Source organism: Sinohyriopsis cumingii, chromosome 6 (assembly GCF_028554795.1).
Source record: "Sinohyriopsis cumingii isolate HCF-2022 chromosome 6, ASM2855479v2, whole genome shotgun sequence".
NCBI lineage: Eukaryota > Metazoa > Mollusca > Bivalvia > Unionida > Unionidae > Sinohyriopsis > Sinohyriopsis cumingii.
Window position 1 is genome coordinate 21,241,820 of NC_142966.1, and position 16,327 is coordinate 21,258,146.

General features: G+C 36.2%; 1 protein-coding gene across 17 annotated transcripts in view; it reads right to left on the minus strand.

The window, feature by feature from the left end:
* Positions 1–1,109: 1,109 nt before the first annotated feature.
* The window catches only part of LOC149796473 (uncharacterized), a 38,848-nt gene continuing 23,630 nt past the window's right edge, over positions 1,110–16,327 (minus strand). Inside the window, exons 4-7 of one of the 17 annotated variants that reach the window (XR_016421695.1) lie at positions 8,788–8,863; positions 6,146–7,538; positions 6,058–6,112; positions 1,110–5,936 (exon numbers count right to left, since the gene is read on the minus strand). Coding sequence is in view for 1 of the 17 variants with exons in the window: in XM_089961178.1 (XP_089817304.1) it covers positions 7,235–7,538; positions 8,788–8,863 (380 nt within the window). In the remaining 16 variants the exon portion in view is untranslated. Of the gene's footprint in view, positions 7,539–8,787; positions 8,864–16,327 lie in introns of all 17 variants that reach the window. The other 16 variants (XR_016421690.1, XR_016421691.1, XR_016421694.1 and 13 more) reach the window with 16 other exon arrangements.

Sequence of the window (16,327 nt, forward strand, 5' to 3'; positions counted from 1 at the left end):
TTTCAAGTCTGTCAAAATACTAGATCCGAAAAAAAAATACAACGGAAGGTTTTGATAGGAAATTAACAACAGAACCAACAAGCCAAGACGATGAAAATGTATTATTTCAGCTGGCTAAATCGACTGTCACACAATAGCTGATTTGCATGTTTCCCCGTGTAGCTATTGTGGTACAATGTTAGGCCAGCGATAGAAGACCTACACTGTATTACACAGGTCATATATGTGGTCCCTCCAGCAGCGAGATGCAAATGACAGGTCATAAACATGTCTTATGTAGCTGGCAATGAGAATCGTAATTAATATACTTATATTTATGCATCCTGAATTTTCTCAGCATGTAATTTCTTAGTTCTGCAAATCTGAATGACATGTCCTGCAAAACATGATACAAACCGAAACTGTATTGGAATTTCGAGTACATTTTTCAATTGAAATCTGCACCAGTCCATCATAATCAGAAAAGCAGAACTGAGTTGGATCAACATAAAGAAACGAAATCCATCCATTCTAGAACAAATGGAAAAGTTGTTGCAATGTGCACAATATGACTGAATTTCAAATGTAAGTAGACCAGAGCGACAATTCCTTTTGAAACTACTATCGAGCGCGCGTCGAAGTAGTTCATAGGTCACTGGTCGGTGCTATGTGCGCATTAATATTGTCCATTCTTGATTCTACGGTTGTGCATTTATTTATGAATATAGCATACATTCACAATTCTTTGATTCTTGGAGAGAGTGTCTTTTATAATTAAGCCTTAGGTAGAATAACAAAATGAGTATATGATAAAAAGGTTACAGCATTTGTGCGGGAAAATATGAACTCGTTTTCTCGGAATAATAATGCGCTCCCAAAGCTCGTGTAATGTTATTCCGAAAAAAGTTCATATGAATATGACAACTCTTTGTGTTATACGAATATGACAGCTCTTTGTGTTATAGGAATATGACAGCTCTTTGTGTTATAGGAATATGACAGCTCTTTGTGTTGTAGGAATATGACAGACCTTTGTGTTGTAGGAATATGACAGATCTTTGTGTTGTAACATTTACACAAAAACACATGGATTGTCTTTTAGATGTAAAAGGAGAAGAAATAGACAAATATGCTTTCTTTAGTTTATTGTCTGGTTACACATCCCAAGCCACAAATACGTTTGAAATATAACTATTCTCCGTCATGTTTAATTGAAAATAAGTTATGTACATTAGTAAGTATTTGTCATTTAAATAAAGAAATCAGGTGTATATTATTTTTTCTTTAAAAAATTAATTCACAAATTGATATTAACGTGCATTTTAAATTGCAGACAATTGATGCATGAGTTTCTTATTCATTGAATCTTAAAGAGAACCGTAAAATGTCAAACAATAAACGAATCAAAAACATCTTGAGAACATTGTTAATATATTATATTATTACAAGCAAAGAGTTGAAAGAGATTTGTATTCTTGTTTGATATATGACATAGGACCAAATGTCTTACAGTTAAATATGATACATGTCATAGCTGGGGTCCCTCGAACAGCAAGATGCAAGTAACAGGGCATACATATGTCTTCTTTAGCTGGTAATAAGAATGGCAATAAATATAGGATTAAGCACGGTATACATATGGCTACATAAAAAGCTATAATTTACGGAGCAATTGGTAAAACTTTAGTATTAGCAGAAAGCAACTTTCTATTTCACTTATTTGACCCACAGACTGCACACATTGAAAGAGGAAGACACAAAACTGGCTCTTTCTCTCTATTTTACTGTTCATTTTAAAGTTTTTCTTTAGATATTCATACAAAACCTGAAGCTGATGATTTTTATCAGCCATATCTTTAAGAAATGAATATTTATTTATTGGTGTTGCAATGGGGGCTATTTAAATTCCGTATTTCTCTGTCGTCGCTGAGAAATAGATGAAAGTTATTAAGTGATTTTAATTGTTTTGGAAGATAATATGAGGCAAACGAAAAAGTAATATCAACATCTAAAAAAACATAACTCCTCATAATAAACACGACGACGTATAAGATATACTGATTTACCTCATCATTTTGTTACATACGGTTTGAGTCATAATAACCCTGTGCAACAATTACAGGTAAGCAGCAAATACAGGTGGAATTACATGGATTAGAACCTAACATTATTTTTTTTCCTAGTGGTATTTTGTGTTAACTATATTCTCTGGGGTGGTACGTTTGATGCGAATGTTAAAGATGTTAACAATTCTGACATAGAGATATAATAATCTCTTATGGTAGTGATGACATGTTTAAGCTCATTGTTTGAAATACTTTCCTGGTATTTAAAGATTTGTGCTCGCCATCACGTCCTCGCTTGACTGCTATAGTAATTTCGTACTTGATTTCTTCTCGCGTGTCCATTCGTCGTACAGTGAAGTACCTCGTTGTTCCGACAGTGCATTGGCATTAGTCATAAACCTCGTTTTAAACTGTTTTAATTAGTTCTTTATATACACTATTGTTCCATAAATCATCCTTTGGCAAGCGTTGGCAGATGGCGCAAGACTCGTTGACTTGCTAAATGGACATGTTGTCAGCCATGAAAGATTCTATCTGATGATCGTGCTAGCGCTGCTCGCTGCATGTCTTCCGATTGGTTGACAGTCCCTCGCCTGTGTGCGCCACTACGCTTTGCCCTTCAGGCCGATAGGCTCAAACGATTTCCATAAATTGCTCCAATTTAGGACTGCTTGACTGCTTGTTCCCAAAGTACCTTTAGAATCATCCACTTTCGACAATCCTAACCTGCTGAGATTCTAGAAACTAGCACTGCGATCGGAGGTACCAAGTGTGCTGTTTGTGGCGATGACACCACACCGCCGGTACTGTTTAGAGTGTTTGTGGCGCTGTTTTTGCAAAGAGTAACAGTTACATAGAACTTAAACAAAGTATATTTTAAAAAATCCATGTTCTTGTGTCTCTTTTGTGTGCGCCGCCGCCGCCGCCGCCGCCAGCGAGTTTCCCACGAGTTTTGGCGCCACAGAAAAGAGCAACGTAGTGTAGCGCGTCAAGGGTATATACTAGTCACAAAGGACTCTTTAGCCAAGTCAAGCAGTAACGACAAACGACTTCTGCCTCTAGGTGTGTCAGTCTAGAGGAAGGTTCTTACAGAAGCACAGATCAAGATGCGCGAGCGTTTGAAATAAAAGGAAGTTCTTTAATTATTTACTTAACTTTAAACGTTATTCTAATCTTATCGGCTTGTAATTACTTGGCTAAAGTACCTATTCTCCAACCGAAACCCAACTCCATCCATTGTCTATGTATGCTTGCTTACGTAATTAGTATGTTCTTTTCCTTGCTTGTATCTCCACATAAATAAATTGTTTTCATATGTTATGATTAAGCAAATAGGACATTTTTATGTTCAGTAATGGGGACGTTTCTTCAGCTCTTTAAAATATATGTAATTTCAATTTGTTCCCAGTTTGGTATTGTTATTGTTGATTCTACTACAACTACATAATTTGTGTCACCATGTGCTGTTTTACGTAGAAATGTATGTATTTAGCCACATCGTATGTAATCTCTCCCTTCCAGATGCTACACTTTTTGAACCATCTTGCTAGTAGGATTATTGGTACCAATTTCAATGTTATCATCATTAAGTGTAATCCGTAAATATTGTCAATTCATAAGCATTTTCTCTTGATACCAACGATGTTGCTTTCATGTTACAATCGTTCTATAGTTAATACAGCCTCTCTAAAACAAACTATTGAATTTAATTGCCCAGTTACTGTCCTCATATTCGGAGCGGACTAAATAAATTATAATTTGTGAAATAATATCATCGAGTCTAACTGGCCCAGTACTCTGAGTATTGCATATAATGATAAACCTAAAATATGAATTTCTTTTGAAAATTTACTAATTTATTTATTTATATACACTAGGGCAAACCACCTTTGAAAAAAAAAAAAGATCGTACCATTTAAACTTTTACCTACGTTAATAATTACATTCCTTTCTCCTCTTTGCAACATGAGCCATAACTGAAGGCCTTTTTAGTACTAGGACAGATCTGTTGCTTTTTTGCCTACGTGTTGGATAAATATTTAGCAAAGGACAATTCGACGGACATAACAGATCGAAAGAAAAACATACAAATATGCAATCAGGTTCTATTATAAAATACATTTTTTTTTAAAATATGGCAGAGACAAGTACAAATATGCAACAAAAAAGTGTTATATTTATCAAATGTTCATTACTTTACATTTATTACGACTGCCTTCCTCTGGATGGATGATTGACATAAATGGATGGGTAAATAAAATTTCTACGAAATATGTGAGCTGTCGGTAAAACGATTTCTTCAAAAATACTATATTATATATTACGATGCAGTTTTATTTTATATTAACGTTTTACAGTGCTTTTAATCAGCAAATATATCACGATAATGTGTGAAAGCTACCATAAATGATGTATTACCAAAAACAAAATTAAAAAATACAATTTTGTCTAAAACTTGGTGATAATGACGGTAATTATCTGGAAACGCCCCAACAAAAATGTAACACAGCAATAAAGAGACAACCATGCTTAACTAATTGAGTACAAATTAGTACTGTCTCTATCTCGTCTTGAATTCAAATTTAGTCATATTTAGGTGCTTCATAAAACAAAATTTCTGTAAATTTATTTATCGTAATCTTTGGCAAAACTAAACAGAAAGGTATTTTCGTATGGAATACTACTTACAAATCAAAGGAAAGCAATAATTTGATTCAGCTGCGGCTAAATTACAATTATTATATTTTCTTATATGTCCTGGCATACATGTCTTACGTTATTATTAATTTATGAGAGGAATTGTTTCCCGCGAATGATCTAGTTAAAAAAATACTGATCAAAAGCAATGATCGGTATTTATATTAGTACTCTAGTCTGTTATGAGAGGATTTGTTTTCCGCGAATGATCTAGTTAAAAACATACTGATCAAAAGCAATGATCGGTATTTATATTAGTACTCTAGTCTCCTATCAGAGGATTTGTGTTCCGCGAATGATCTAGTTAAAAACATACTGATCAAAAGCAATGATCGGTATTTATATTAGTACTCTAGTCTCCTATGAGAGGATTTGTTTTCCGCGAATGATCTAGTTAAAAACATACTGATCAAAAGCAATGATCGGTATTTATATTAGTACTCTAGTCTCCTATGAGAGGGTTTGTTTTCCGCGAATGATCTAGTTAAAAACATACTGATCAAAAGCAATGATCGGTATTTATATTAGTCCTCTAGTCTCCTATGAGAGGAATTGTTTTCCGCGAAGGATCTAGTTTAAAAAAAATACTAATCAAAAGCAATGATCGGTATTTATATTAGTATACTAGTCTCCTAGAGAATATTAATGATGCATACTTGTTCTAACTGCATTGGTCTCTCAGAATGAATGTAACTTGAACTTACTGTATGATTAGTATTGACCCCTATATATGACTATATATGATTAGACTGACCTCATTGTATGAGTAACTAACGTTAGTATTGACCTCATTGTATGATTAGTATTGACCCCTATATATGACTATATATGATTAGACTGACCTCATTGCATGAGTAACTAACGTTAGTATTGACCTCATTGTATGATTAGTATTGACCCCTATATATGACTATATATGATTAGACTGACCTCATTGTATGAGTAACTAACGTTAGTATTGACCTTATTGTATGATTAGTATTGACCCCTATATATGACTATATATGATTAGACTGACCTCATTGCATGAGTAACTAACGTTAGTATTGACCTCATTGTATGATTAGTATTGACCCCTATATATGACTATATATGATTAGACTGACCTCATTGTATGAGTAACTAACGTTAGTACTGACCTCATTGTATGATTAGTATTGACCCCTATATATGACTATATATGATTAGACTGACCTCATTGTATGAGTAACTAACGTTAGTATTGACCTTATTGTATGATTAGTATTGACCCCTATATATGACTATATATGATTAGACTGACCTCATTGCATGAGTAACTAACGTTAGTATTGACCTCATTGTATGATTAGTATTGACCCCTATATATGACTACATATGATTAGACTGACCTCATTGTATGAGTAACTAACGTTAGTATTGACCTTATTGTATGATTAGTATTGACCCCTATATATGACTATATATGATTAGACTGACCTCATTGCATGAGTAACTAACGTTAGTATTGACCTCATTGTATGATTAGTATTGACCCAATTGTACGACTATATATGGCTAGTATTGATCCCTTTCAAACAACGTGAGCTTGGTTTTATTATTACTCATTTTTATGCTCCAGGTTTCATACAACTTAAAATCATTTATCATCCATACTTTGCACTGCTTCATGGCAAAAAGTACATCATCATCTATGTAAAAAAAAGCATAATATTACCGTTAATTGAATATGCCATCACTGTAAATATCAATACTTGAAACAATGTCATTTACAAATAGCGTGTGCAACAGAAGTTATCAAGAAATTTTAACATGAGCTTATAATTATACATTATGTAAAGAAGAGCAAAAACGCTTGGAAAAGTGAAAAATATACAACAGAATAGAACAAGTTAGCAGGTGCGATCAATGAAATGTAAACTAACTTAAGAAAATTGTCATAATATTGGAATTATTTGGATAATTCTCTAGTTTTTTTAAAATCTGCTAGTAGTTTGGAAACAAATAATTTTTCTGTGGTCTAAGTAAAGTGGAGGTGGCAGCATGTTTCTTTTCTCATAGTTTCTTTTCTTCATATTTTATCAAGCGAAATTTTGTATTTTAGTTCTCATTTTCAAGAAATTACGAATTATATTCAGTTCTTTTTTGGTCTTCACCAGCATTAAAGTACTGTGCTTTAATTCATCTATCCACTTTGTAAAATTTATTAGAAAACTAAGCTATCTATATCATTGCAAACAATTTGAACACTTAAAGTTTCGTTCATGTAAGCACAATAAAGATCCCTCTGAATAATTATCGACAGTATTATGAAAAATAGCTGATCCTATAATGCTAATTTAATTTATTAATAGACCAAAAAGTAAATTTTTCAAGAAGTATTTCGATTTTTTAAAATGAGAACCAATATTCCAGGGAACTGATGTTCAACCAACGCTTTTGCGTTTTTTGTTTTAACTGAACGAAAGTTTTGAAAACAAATTCTGATCAGTTATTGACACATCTTGAAGTAATTATGTCCTCCCTACGAAATTGCTGGTCGTATTGGCATATTTCGGTAGCATTGAATCTCTAGAAGTTTGGGGGGCAGACATCTGGGTATACGGTGTATTCCGATCCCCCTCTGAAGCATTTGTGTTTGTATACTTCGGCAACATTGAATCACGGGAATATCCGGGGCCTAGCATCCGGGTACTTGATGAATTCTTATCCACGTCCTCAGTGTTAGGTGAGCTATAAACAACGCTTTTTGCACGCAACTGAATGAACGCTTCGTCATATGTAGCGTCATTAACTACAAAACCTAGTTTTCGTTTTCTGCAGAAGAAACAAATGTAGAAAAAAAATACAGTTAGACTTGCATAAATTCTTTTCAAAACTTTCGTTAATTATACAAATCTTTTAACCAGTATATAATATAAGCAAAGAATATTTCTAAAATGTGCAAAGTGATGTCAATAACAAATAATAATAAAACTATATAACTATAAATTACAACTTTTCGGACAGTCTGTTTCATTCGTTAAGAATGGTATAGGGGCATCCATTTAGTACGTACACAAAAATCGGGCAAAGCTTGACCCCCCCTTACACATGCGCAATTTTTTTTTTGCAACCCCCTCCAGCTGCGCATGTACGCTTGAAGCCTCCCCCACCCCCAATTCTATAGAACGTCCTATATTTAATCCACGCAGAAAATACAAAGGATTAATAATATTAACGTGTTTAATAAAACAGATAATCTACAGACGTTGAATGTCTGGCTGCATCAAAAAGAAATAAACTGCGTAACTTTAAAAAAATTGTCTAGTGTCCGCTAAAATTCAAACGCCAAATTAACCCAGTCGAACAGGTTACGTATCAGCCAAATTATTATCGCGGTCACCCCCCCCCTCCGTTTTCTATGTGTACGTACATTATCAGTAAACCCACCCACCCCATACACAAGCGCATGCATTTGGGTTAACCTACCTCCATGCGTACATACTAAATGGACGGCACCTATTTAAACTTCAGAGTTTAAAATCAAGCTTGTTTACTGCATGCTTACAACAATTGCGGATATGTGTTTCTTTCTTTGGCTTACAGAGAGACGAAATTTTACAGACTCTTTTTGTTATAAAAATTTGACATAAATGAACAAATGTCATGCTTTACCCTCTTTTAAAGTATGGAAACATATTTTCCCCAGCATCATCGATGACATTTGTTGTTCGGGTTTAAAAAAGATGAGTGAATTCGATTGGGTGCATATTATATTATATTATATTATGTTGTATTATATTATATTATATTATATTATATTATATTATATTATATTATATTATATTATATTATTACTCGTATTACAAAAAGTATAACAGCACAACAGATATTACAATGCAGTTTGAAGACAATGGACCGAAAAGGTCTCAGATGCCATCTCTTGGAACCATGCTGGAAAATAAGTAACCCATGAACTCAAGAATAAGCCGATAAGTAGCCGAACATATATGACGGTCATCTATTACTGTGCCATATTATGTCTGAATATACGATGTATTTGGCTAAAACACTAACTACCCACCTAGTTATTAGCATAACGATGCAAATGATGATTGTGATCGTCATCAGCAGGACACTGCCTCCGAGAAGAGCGCCACCTGAAAGACCAGCATCATGAGATATTAACTGACCAATCTTTCTTTTGGGGGTGGGAGTGAGTGCGTCAGAAAACATTGGATAAAAATCATGGCTCTATCTCCACATAACCCATAAGCTTCATTGAAAACTCTACTTTGTTTTCAAACTTGCGAGACTTTGAAGTCTGATTTTTTTTTTTCTTACAAAATATCAAAACTTTTGAAAGATAACAGTCACAGTATATTCCAAAATGCTTAAAGTCAGGAACTAGAGCTGAAAAAAAAAAAAAAATTGTATCTCGACGCTGGTTATGTTATACGTAAATATAAATATAACATACAACAAAAAACAAAATTTGGTTATGGATCAATATTTTTATATCGATATTTCTAACACAAAATAATGCAAGTAGTACTTGTATGTGCGCATTGGGAGTAAAACAGGAATGAACATATGTTTACAAGTAAATGGTGGTGTTGGATCATACGGAAAATTATCTTAAGCTGCTCCCAGGCCCGACAAGAGGGAGGAGAGCAACCGGAGGAAAATCCTCAAGACCCGGGGCCGTAAGTGGGGCCGGGCTGAACAGCTTTTTAATTTTATAAAATAAATATTTTGCTTGAGTAAGAACTAGGAGAGGCCCGAGTGTTTCTTGCCCCATGGCCCGTGATCGCTCTCTACGGCCCTGGCTGATCCATAGGATTAACACTGGTGGCAAATGGTAACATTGTTACAAGTGGCTGACCTCAACTGGGGTTACATAGTAACACTGCTAAAGTTAATATGCGCCACTTTCGGCATATATGGGGAATCCAGTATTAAAATTACCTATAGGTTTAATGTGGGCATGGTATTATATGGTCAAACGTTTCATGGTGTTAAAGGGGAACGATAATATTAAATTTTATTATCCTTCTACCAACACACGCCTATACAATATAACACATCACATATACCATCCAACACCCAATATATGACATATACTGTACCATCTAGCACTCGCATTTTGATTACTATTCAAACACATACCCCTAAAATCCAGCACTCGCTACCTAACAAGTATAGAGTTCTACTGGAAATTAATTTGGGAAAAATATCGAAAATATATATATATTCAAAGGTTCGAACGTTTATGAGGGTCTACGAGGGATTAGTTATTTACTGTCCAATTACTTAATATAAACGGGGCCCCGAGTGGCCGAGTGGTCTAAAGGGCGATCCGGTACGGATCACTGCCATATCACCTCTGTCTGCGTGGGTTCGAGTCTCGGATTCAGCCAATGTGGGTATGTGAGAAAGCTTGCCAGTAGCTTCTCGAGGGTCGGTAGTTCTTTCCGGTGATTTCCAAAGTTCATCCTCCATCATTAATACTGGCCGCCACGTATAGCCTATCGTGTGCTGAAAAATGGCGTTAAACCCTACAACAACTACATTAACTTAATATAAACACTATCCAAACGCTTTGTGTGTGTCTGCAGGGGTATGATGTAAACCAAAGGAATAAAATCATACAAACATACAATCCACCATTCACGTTTTGAGTAATATCCAACACAAATTTTTAATTACTATCCAACACAGACACTACTATCCAATACGCATTATTTTATGTATATTTAATTTGTATTATTTGTTTGTTTTTTTTAATGATTATATATTATATGCATTTTTATCTTGTACTTGGTCTTCTCCAAAATCAAGTTCATAGTGTTACTGACAGCGACGTTTATTTTGTAAACAAAAGAATACAAAGCTAAAATTTTCTCAGTGAGTGTGGATTAAATATTCAGATCATTGTCAATGCTCACGTGTTTACCGGAGTCTGAGTTAAAAAATACAGCCTTCATTCTGATCTCAGAATCTTCTAAAATGGAAAAGCTAGGATTTCTATACACACACACACACTTTCACACGCACAAACCTACTAGCACTTAATAGTGGTAGGATGTAAAGCAAGGTGACAAAATATAGACACTATCATACCCAAAGCTGGGTGGATACAGATAGACAGAGCTTTGATTAACATCGCTTGCGCACCATGTGTATGTGCGACGAGTTAATGCGCGTAAGTTGGTAATTTAATTGGTGGTACGGGAGGTAATCGAGCCGCAATCCTGAACACGTTAATGCACACTTAGTACCCTTTTTAATCGTGTCGTATTACGGGGCAACCAATCCCACAAGGACTATTTGTAATGACTGAGACTCGAACCAACACTCAATAGTTACAACACTGTATCCAATTACAGTATAAACACGCCCTTATGACGTCACCAAATTCTGTGAACACACGTTTATCGTGGCACCTGCAAAGTAGACGAGTGAGAATCATCCTACAAACTCGTCCTTGATGGTTGGAGCTTGGAAAAGGAAGGAAGGGGCCCGATAGGAGGCTCTAATCATCGACTGAAACGCTTAGACGCTGAAACGCAAGGTTTATTTCAATACCAATTCCTGCCCAGTCACTAAATCAGGCTATTCCTTATTGAAAATTATGTGTTAGCCAAAATCTTAGGGTCACTCTAATCGAGATTATAAATGTCCCCACCCATAAATTAAAATGGTTGTATTCTATGCGTAAGTACAGTTTCCTAAAATTACCCTAACAACATAATAGTCAACGCGACTATTTAATGCTGTTGCCCATATATGAAAAATGATCTAATTTGTATCGGGTGATATTATCAAGTCGGGTTTCCAAGCAAAATCGGAACCCCTTAGACAGTTGGTTAATAACAACACTGATGAGGGCTTTCAGACGGCAGTCCAAACATTTGGCCGCTGTCTTCATCCTTAATATATGCTGTGCTCCATGGTTCGGCGAACCTCTGCTCCGGAAATGCCTCGAACCCGTGAAGATGGGTCAGCTGTTCTGCGGATTCAATAGGGGTGGAATAGGAATACTGTTGGTACGCATTTTCATAATACTGCGTGAGGATACCTACCCGGAATTGCCAATGTTGAGGTCTTGACTTCCTTGTTCTAGGCTAGGTACTCCAGTTCATTTACGAAGTGTTTGTCCTTCTTAGAGTCATCAAGTGCTTGCCCTAAGCCAATATCCACAAGTTGTTGCTTGTAGGGAAAAACATTCCTCTTCCTCAAATATATTCTATATCTCACCTTCCTATTCGTCCTCCACTTTATCCGTCCCTTGCTGAGCTGGAGATTGTGCTTCTGTTTCTGCTTTAGCTTCTGCTTGGACACATTCTCTAGCTATTACAATGTTGAGAAGACTTATCACGGTTTGAACCTCCACGTCTCTCATGCTGTCCTGCGGTGGTTTGCTCTGGGTCGCGATGAAGGTTCTCGTCAGTTTGTGGCAATGTATCTGTTCTGTGAGTCCCTTTATATTGCTTGAGTGCCCAGGCAGGGTGGTAGAGTGGTCGATTACTCTCAAAAGCGCTGCCTCACTCCTCCTTTTATGTTTCCTATTCCAGTTTCTTCTTATCTCACTTCTACCTCCTAGTCTGACGATTTCCTGTTCTACTTTGTCACATTTTTTGTCCCAGATTAACAGTATAGAGTTGTCTTTTTTAACCCCAGCTTTCAGTTCAGCCGGTAGCTTGGGCCTTAACTGCCTGGGAAGGTATGACTGTCTGAGCTTGCAGCCATATTGATGTTTTGCAGTGCTAGCTTCCATCGCGACGTGCTTGCTGGCTGAATGAATGAACAAATGTGAATGAATGGGTTGATGAATCAATCAAATTTTGAAATTTAGGTCTCTTTCATACTCAGTATATGTGCGACCAGTTTATTTCCGCAATGGCAGATTTCATAATTGATAGTGGAGTAAGAAACGGAACCTCATCGTACACGCCTATGTGCCCACAAAGTGTGCCATTTGATTATTGTCCGAATCCGGGACATTTTTGTTCCCAATAAACATACGATGAGCAGACACACAAACTCACCCGTGATAAGTCTCCATAATTTAAACGCTTCTTGGAGATTAATACCACATTCAAAGCGCCACCACGATTCCATGCATACACTCTCTACGGGCAGCTGATTATTAGAGAAGTTGAAACGATCCACGCACTTGTCTTTGATAGTCCCGGTCAGGGAAGAGAGGAATGGGGCCGGATATGAGGGTACAAGCGCCAACCAGAAATCTAAGGCTGAAACGCCTACGTCACTAATGTGGCTCTTCCCTATTGCTAGTTATGTGTACACCACAATCGTAATCAGAGTCACGCAAAATATAGTTAAATTATCGTATTCTTGATATAGAATTTTGAGTACTGAGCGTACATTGTAAGTTCTAATATTACCACAAAACATGACCATAATCTTTAGAGAGAAATGCGAAAGAACATTCCATACATTTTTGTTACAGTAAATTAAAAAAAGAAGAGAATACCATTTCTTCGTCAAAAATAAACATTTTAATAAAAACTAACGTCTCCAATGCAAAATAAATAAACAATATTGAACATAATTACAAGGCTGACAAAGTTGTGGAATCAAATTTGCCATCCAATAATATAAGACACTGTCATTTTGCCATCGATGTACACTTCGTTTCTGAGCTAAAGACAAGATATAATCATAACGTTCACAAAACCGTCTTTATAGTTTATTGTCATTTCCCGAGAGTGCATTATTTCATACCTAACGTTTTCCTTGAAAATTATGTCAAGTAAGTCGATGAAAAACAGATCGTCTCTATACTCTGTCGCAAGAGAGCATACATGTGTTTTGTCTTTAGAAACGTCAATGGAGGTATGGAATGTTAACGCAAGTCTTCATACCACTTTCGCACAATTTTCTCTTCTGAGAAGAAATGAGAGTCGATGTCTCCTCCAGACACTTTTATAATTTTTCTTCTGGACTTTTCACCATACAGTTGTCATGTTGATTCTGACTGAAATGATCAATTTGACCTCCATAACATGTTCTTTGGTTAGACCTGTGAATTCATTCAGCCAAACGCAAGATGACAAAATGTTCTTGTTCTGGCCATCTTGACATCATCACTGTATGTTGTCTTTATCTTGATCTGTATAAAAAGAATCCTCACCGCCCATCTCCATAGTGGTTTCGTATTCCATCTTTATCATGATCTAGAATCGCTTCCCCAAAAATGTTTATTTCCAGAACATTGGTCAAAGTCTGCAAACAAGATGGTGCTCACTGTGTTGGGCAGAGCTGCTGAAAGCTAAGTTGCATACGAAGTTAGTCCGATTTTATATGGAGGATATGTCCATCGTTGTTGTCTTGATCTGGAGTAAAATCAAGTCCCCTCGAAGCATATTCTCCCCATAATCTTTGCACGAAACACCAAGGCTATTGTTTGTACCTAACTGCCCTGTGCCTTCAAGCAGTCTCAAGTAAGATCTCAGGTAATATTTCTGGGCAAAATTCTGGTTCACAATGTTCAGCTATCTTGAGTGACTTCTATCACGGACACGTTGACGTGTTAGAACTCGAAACGATTATGATCGATGGCTTCCATTAGGACAGCTTTGATGACGATGACAACGAGCAAACATTTGGGTAACTGTTCTTGGGAAGCACGATCGTCGATCTTGCATTGGAATTCAGGGACAACGTTGAAGGTTTTCATGTCCATTCGTCGTATCTGATAATTGGCTGTCGCTCTGCTCAAACTTTGAGTAAACCTTCCACAAAAGTGTAATTAAAGACATTGGCCATCAAATAGAAGACGGTGCTACTTCGATTCAGTTTCAGGCGTACATCTAATCCGTTCAACAAATGCATGTTTTAAAATCACATGTCCAAATGCTAACGATACATAAATTATAAAATATATCCTTATTTGGTTTTCTTTCGACGGATGTTAAATCCTACATTTAGATCAGAGTCATGATATACAATAACATCATGTCTTTGATTTGTCCAACGTGTCAGGTTTTTATACAACAGAAGCATCCAGACGTGTGTTTTTGATTTTTGCTTTTCGTTTTTGTCAAGAGATTTTCCAGGTATGCTCAGTAAAGGTAACTATTCATGCTGCTGCAAAATTGTTTGTTATCAAAGTATAATCCACTTCGCTGTACAATGAATCTATGAAATTGTTGACAGGAGCCACTTTTGCTTCGGAGAATGGATTGGCTTAGTCCGCTTTGAGAATTTTGACATTCTGGTGCAAGTGACTGCTATTCAGATCGATGTCTAGCCTTCGGTCTATCCTTTGATTTCAAAATCGATAGGGGCTGAGGTAGTCGTATGCGGGATGGGAAGCAGATCGAATTCTGACTTGGAACATTTGCAAGAATCTCGGTGCATTATTTTTTTTTAAATTTCAGTTAGCAATCAAGCATGCACAATTCTCTGCCAGTTTTGTTCTTCAGTTCTTTTACTTAACGTGTTTAAGAGATCTGATGGCCTTTTAACGTTTCTTTCTGCCTCGTCCTTCCTGTGGTGTACAAGATGTAGTAATTCCTTGGCCAGAAGTCTGAAGCGAATTTATAACGTTGTCTCGGGGACCCAAAAGGTATTCAATGAAGACGTTTAGAAGAAACTATTTTCCATGCGGCAAAAGCGGCATTTTTTAAAGAATGCGATCATCGTTGGTTTTAAGATGGGTGTTACCTTATAAAAACCGATTTGAAAAGATCTTGTAAACCATATCGTCGTTATTTGAGTGACTACTTGAGACAGAGGATACATCTGGGGTTTTTTCTCAATTCGACGGAGTATCTTTTTCGAAAATAAAGTGTAACCGTGAATTTCTTTAAGAGAATATAATATTTTGTACTAGATCTCCTTTTATACTAATATCTAGACCCTGTCAAAAATATGATTTACTGACAGGAAGATAATGAGGACGCACAAAGTCACGGGGAACGTGATACGTGTTTCCATCTCCCTCATAAGGAAAAATGGCGGAATCCACTTTGAAAGTAATGTATCTGAGTAACCATGCTGCTCTCGTCCACATCCGTGTATACAAAACATCAAATTTAATCCTTCGTTCAATCCAGTAGGGATGCGAAAATACTTGTAAGCATCCGTAGTTGCTGTTCCAAGCTTGAGTAGGATGAACCATTTCTGCCAAAATAACTTCTAAATGAGCCTCGTGCTCCAGTTTTATGGCTTGAGGCAAATTGGCAGTGACAACATAAAAGTTGCTGTTGGGAAGCACATGCATCTAACTATCACTGGGTGAAGTTAACTAAAATTGGTTATTTATAGTTCGATAGATCTGATTTCTGAAGAGTCACTAGATGGAAAAGGAGAATGATTTTATAGATGTTCAAAGAGTCTTGTAGCTACTGTTGTGGCTTGTGCAATGCTACCGTTGTTTCGCTACCTGTAGTTTATTTCACGGGATTGGGGGGAAGATAATCAATACAACTGCTGAGAAACATTGTGCACAATTGTTTGTCTCCTTGTTGTAACCCTTATTTTTTAAAATTCCTTGAAAACGTTCCACAGCAGTGACTTTGGTTTTAGGATTTTAAGTGGTGAAAAAAAGTGAATATGTCCTTTTCAGTTCTTTTTGAGAAGCTTAGAAATTT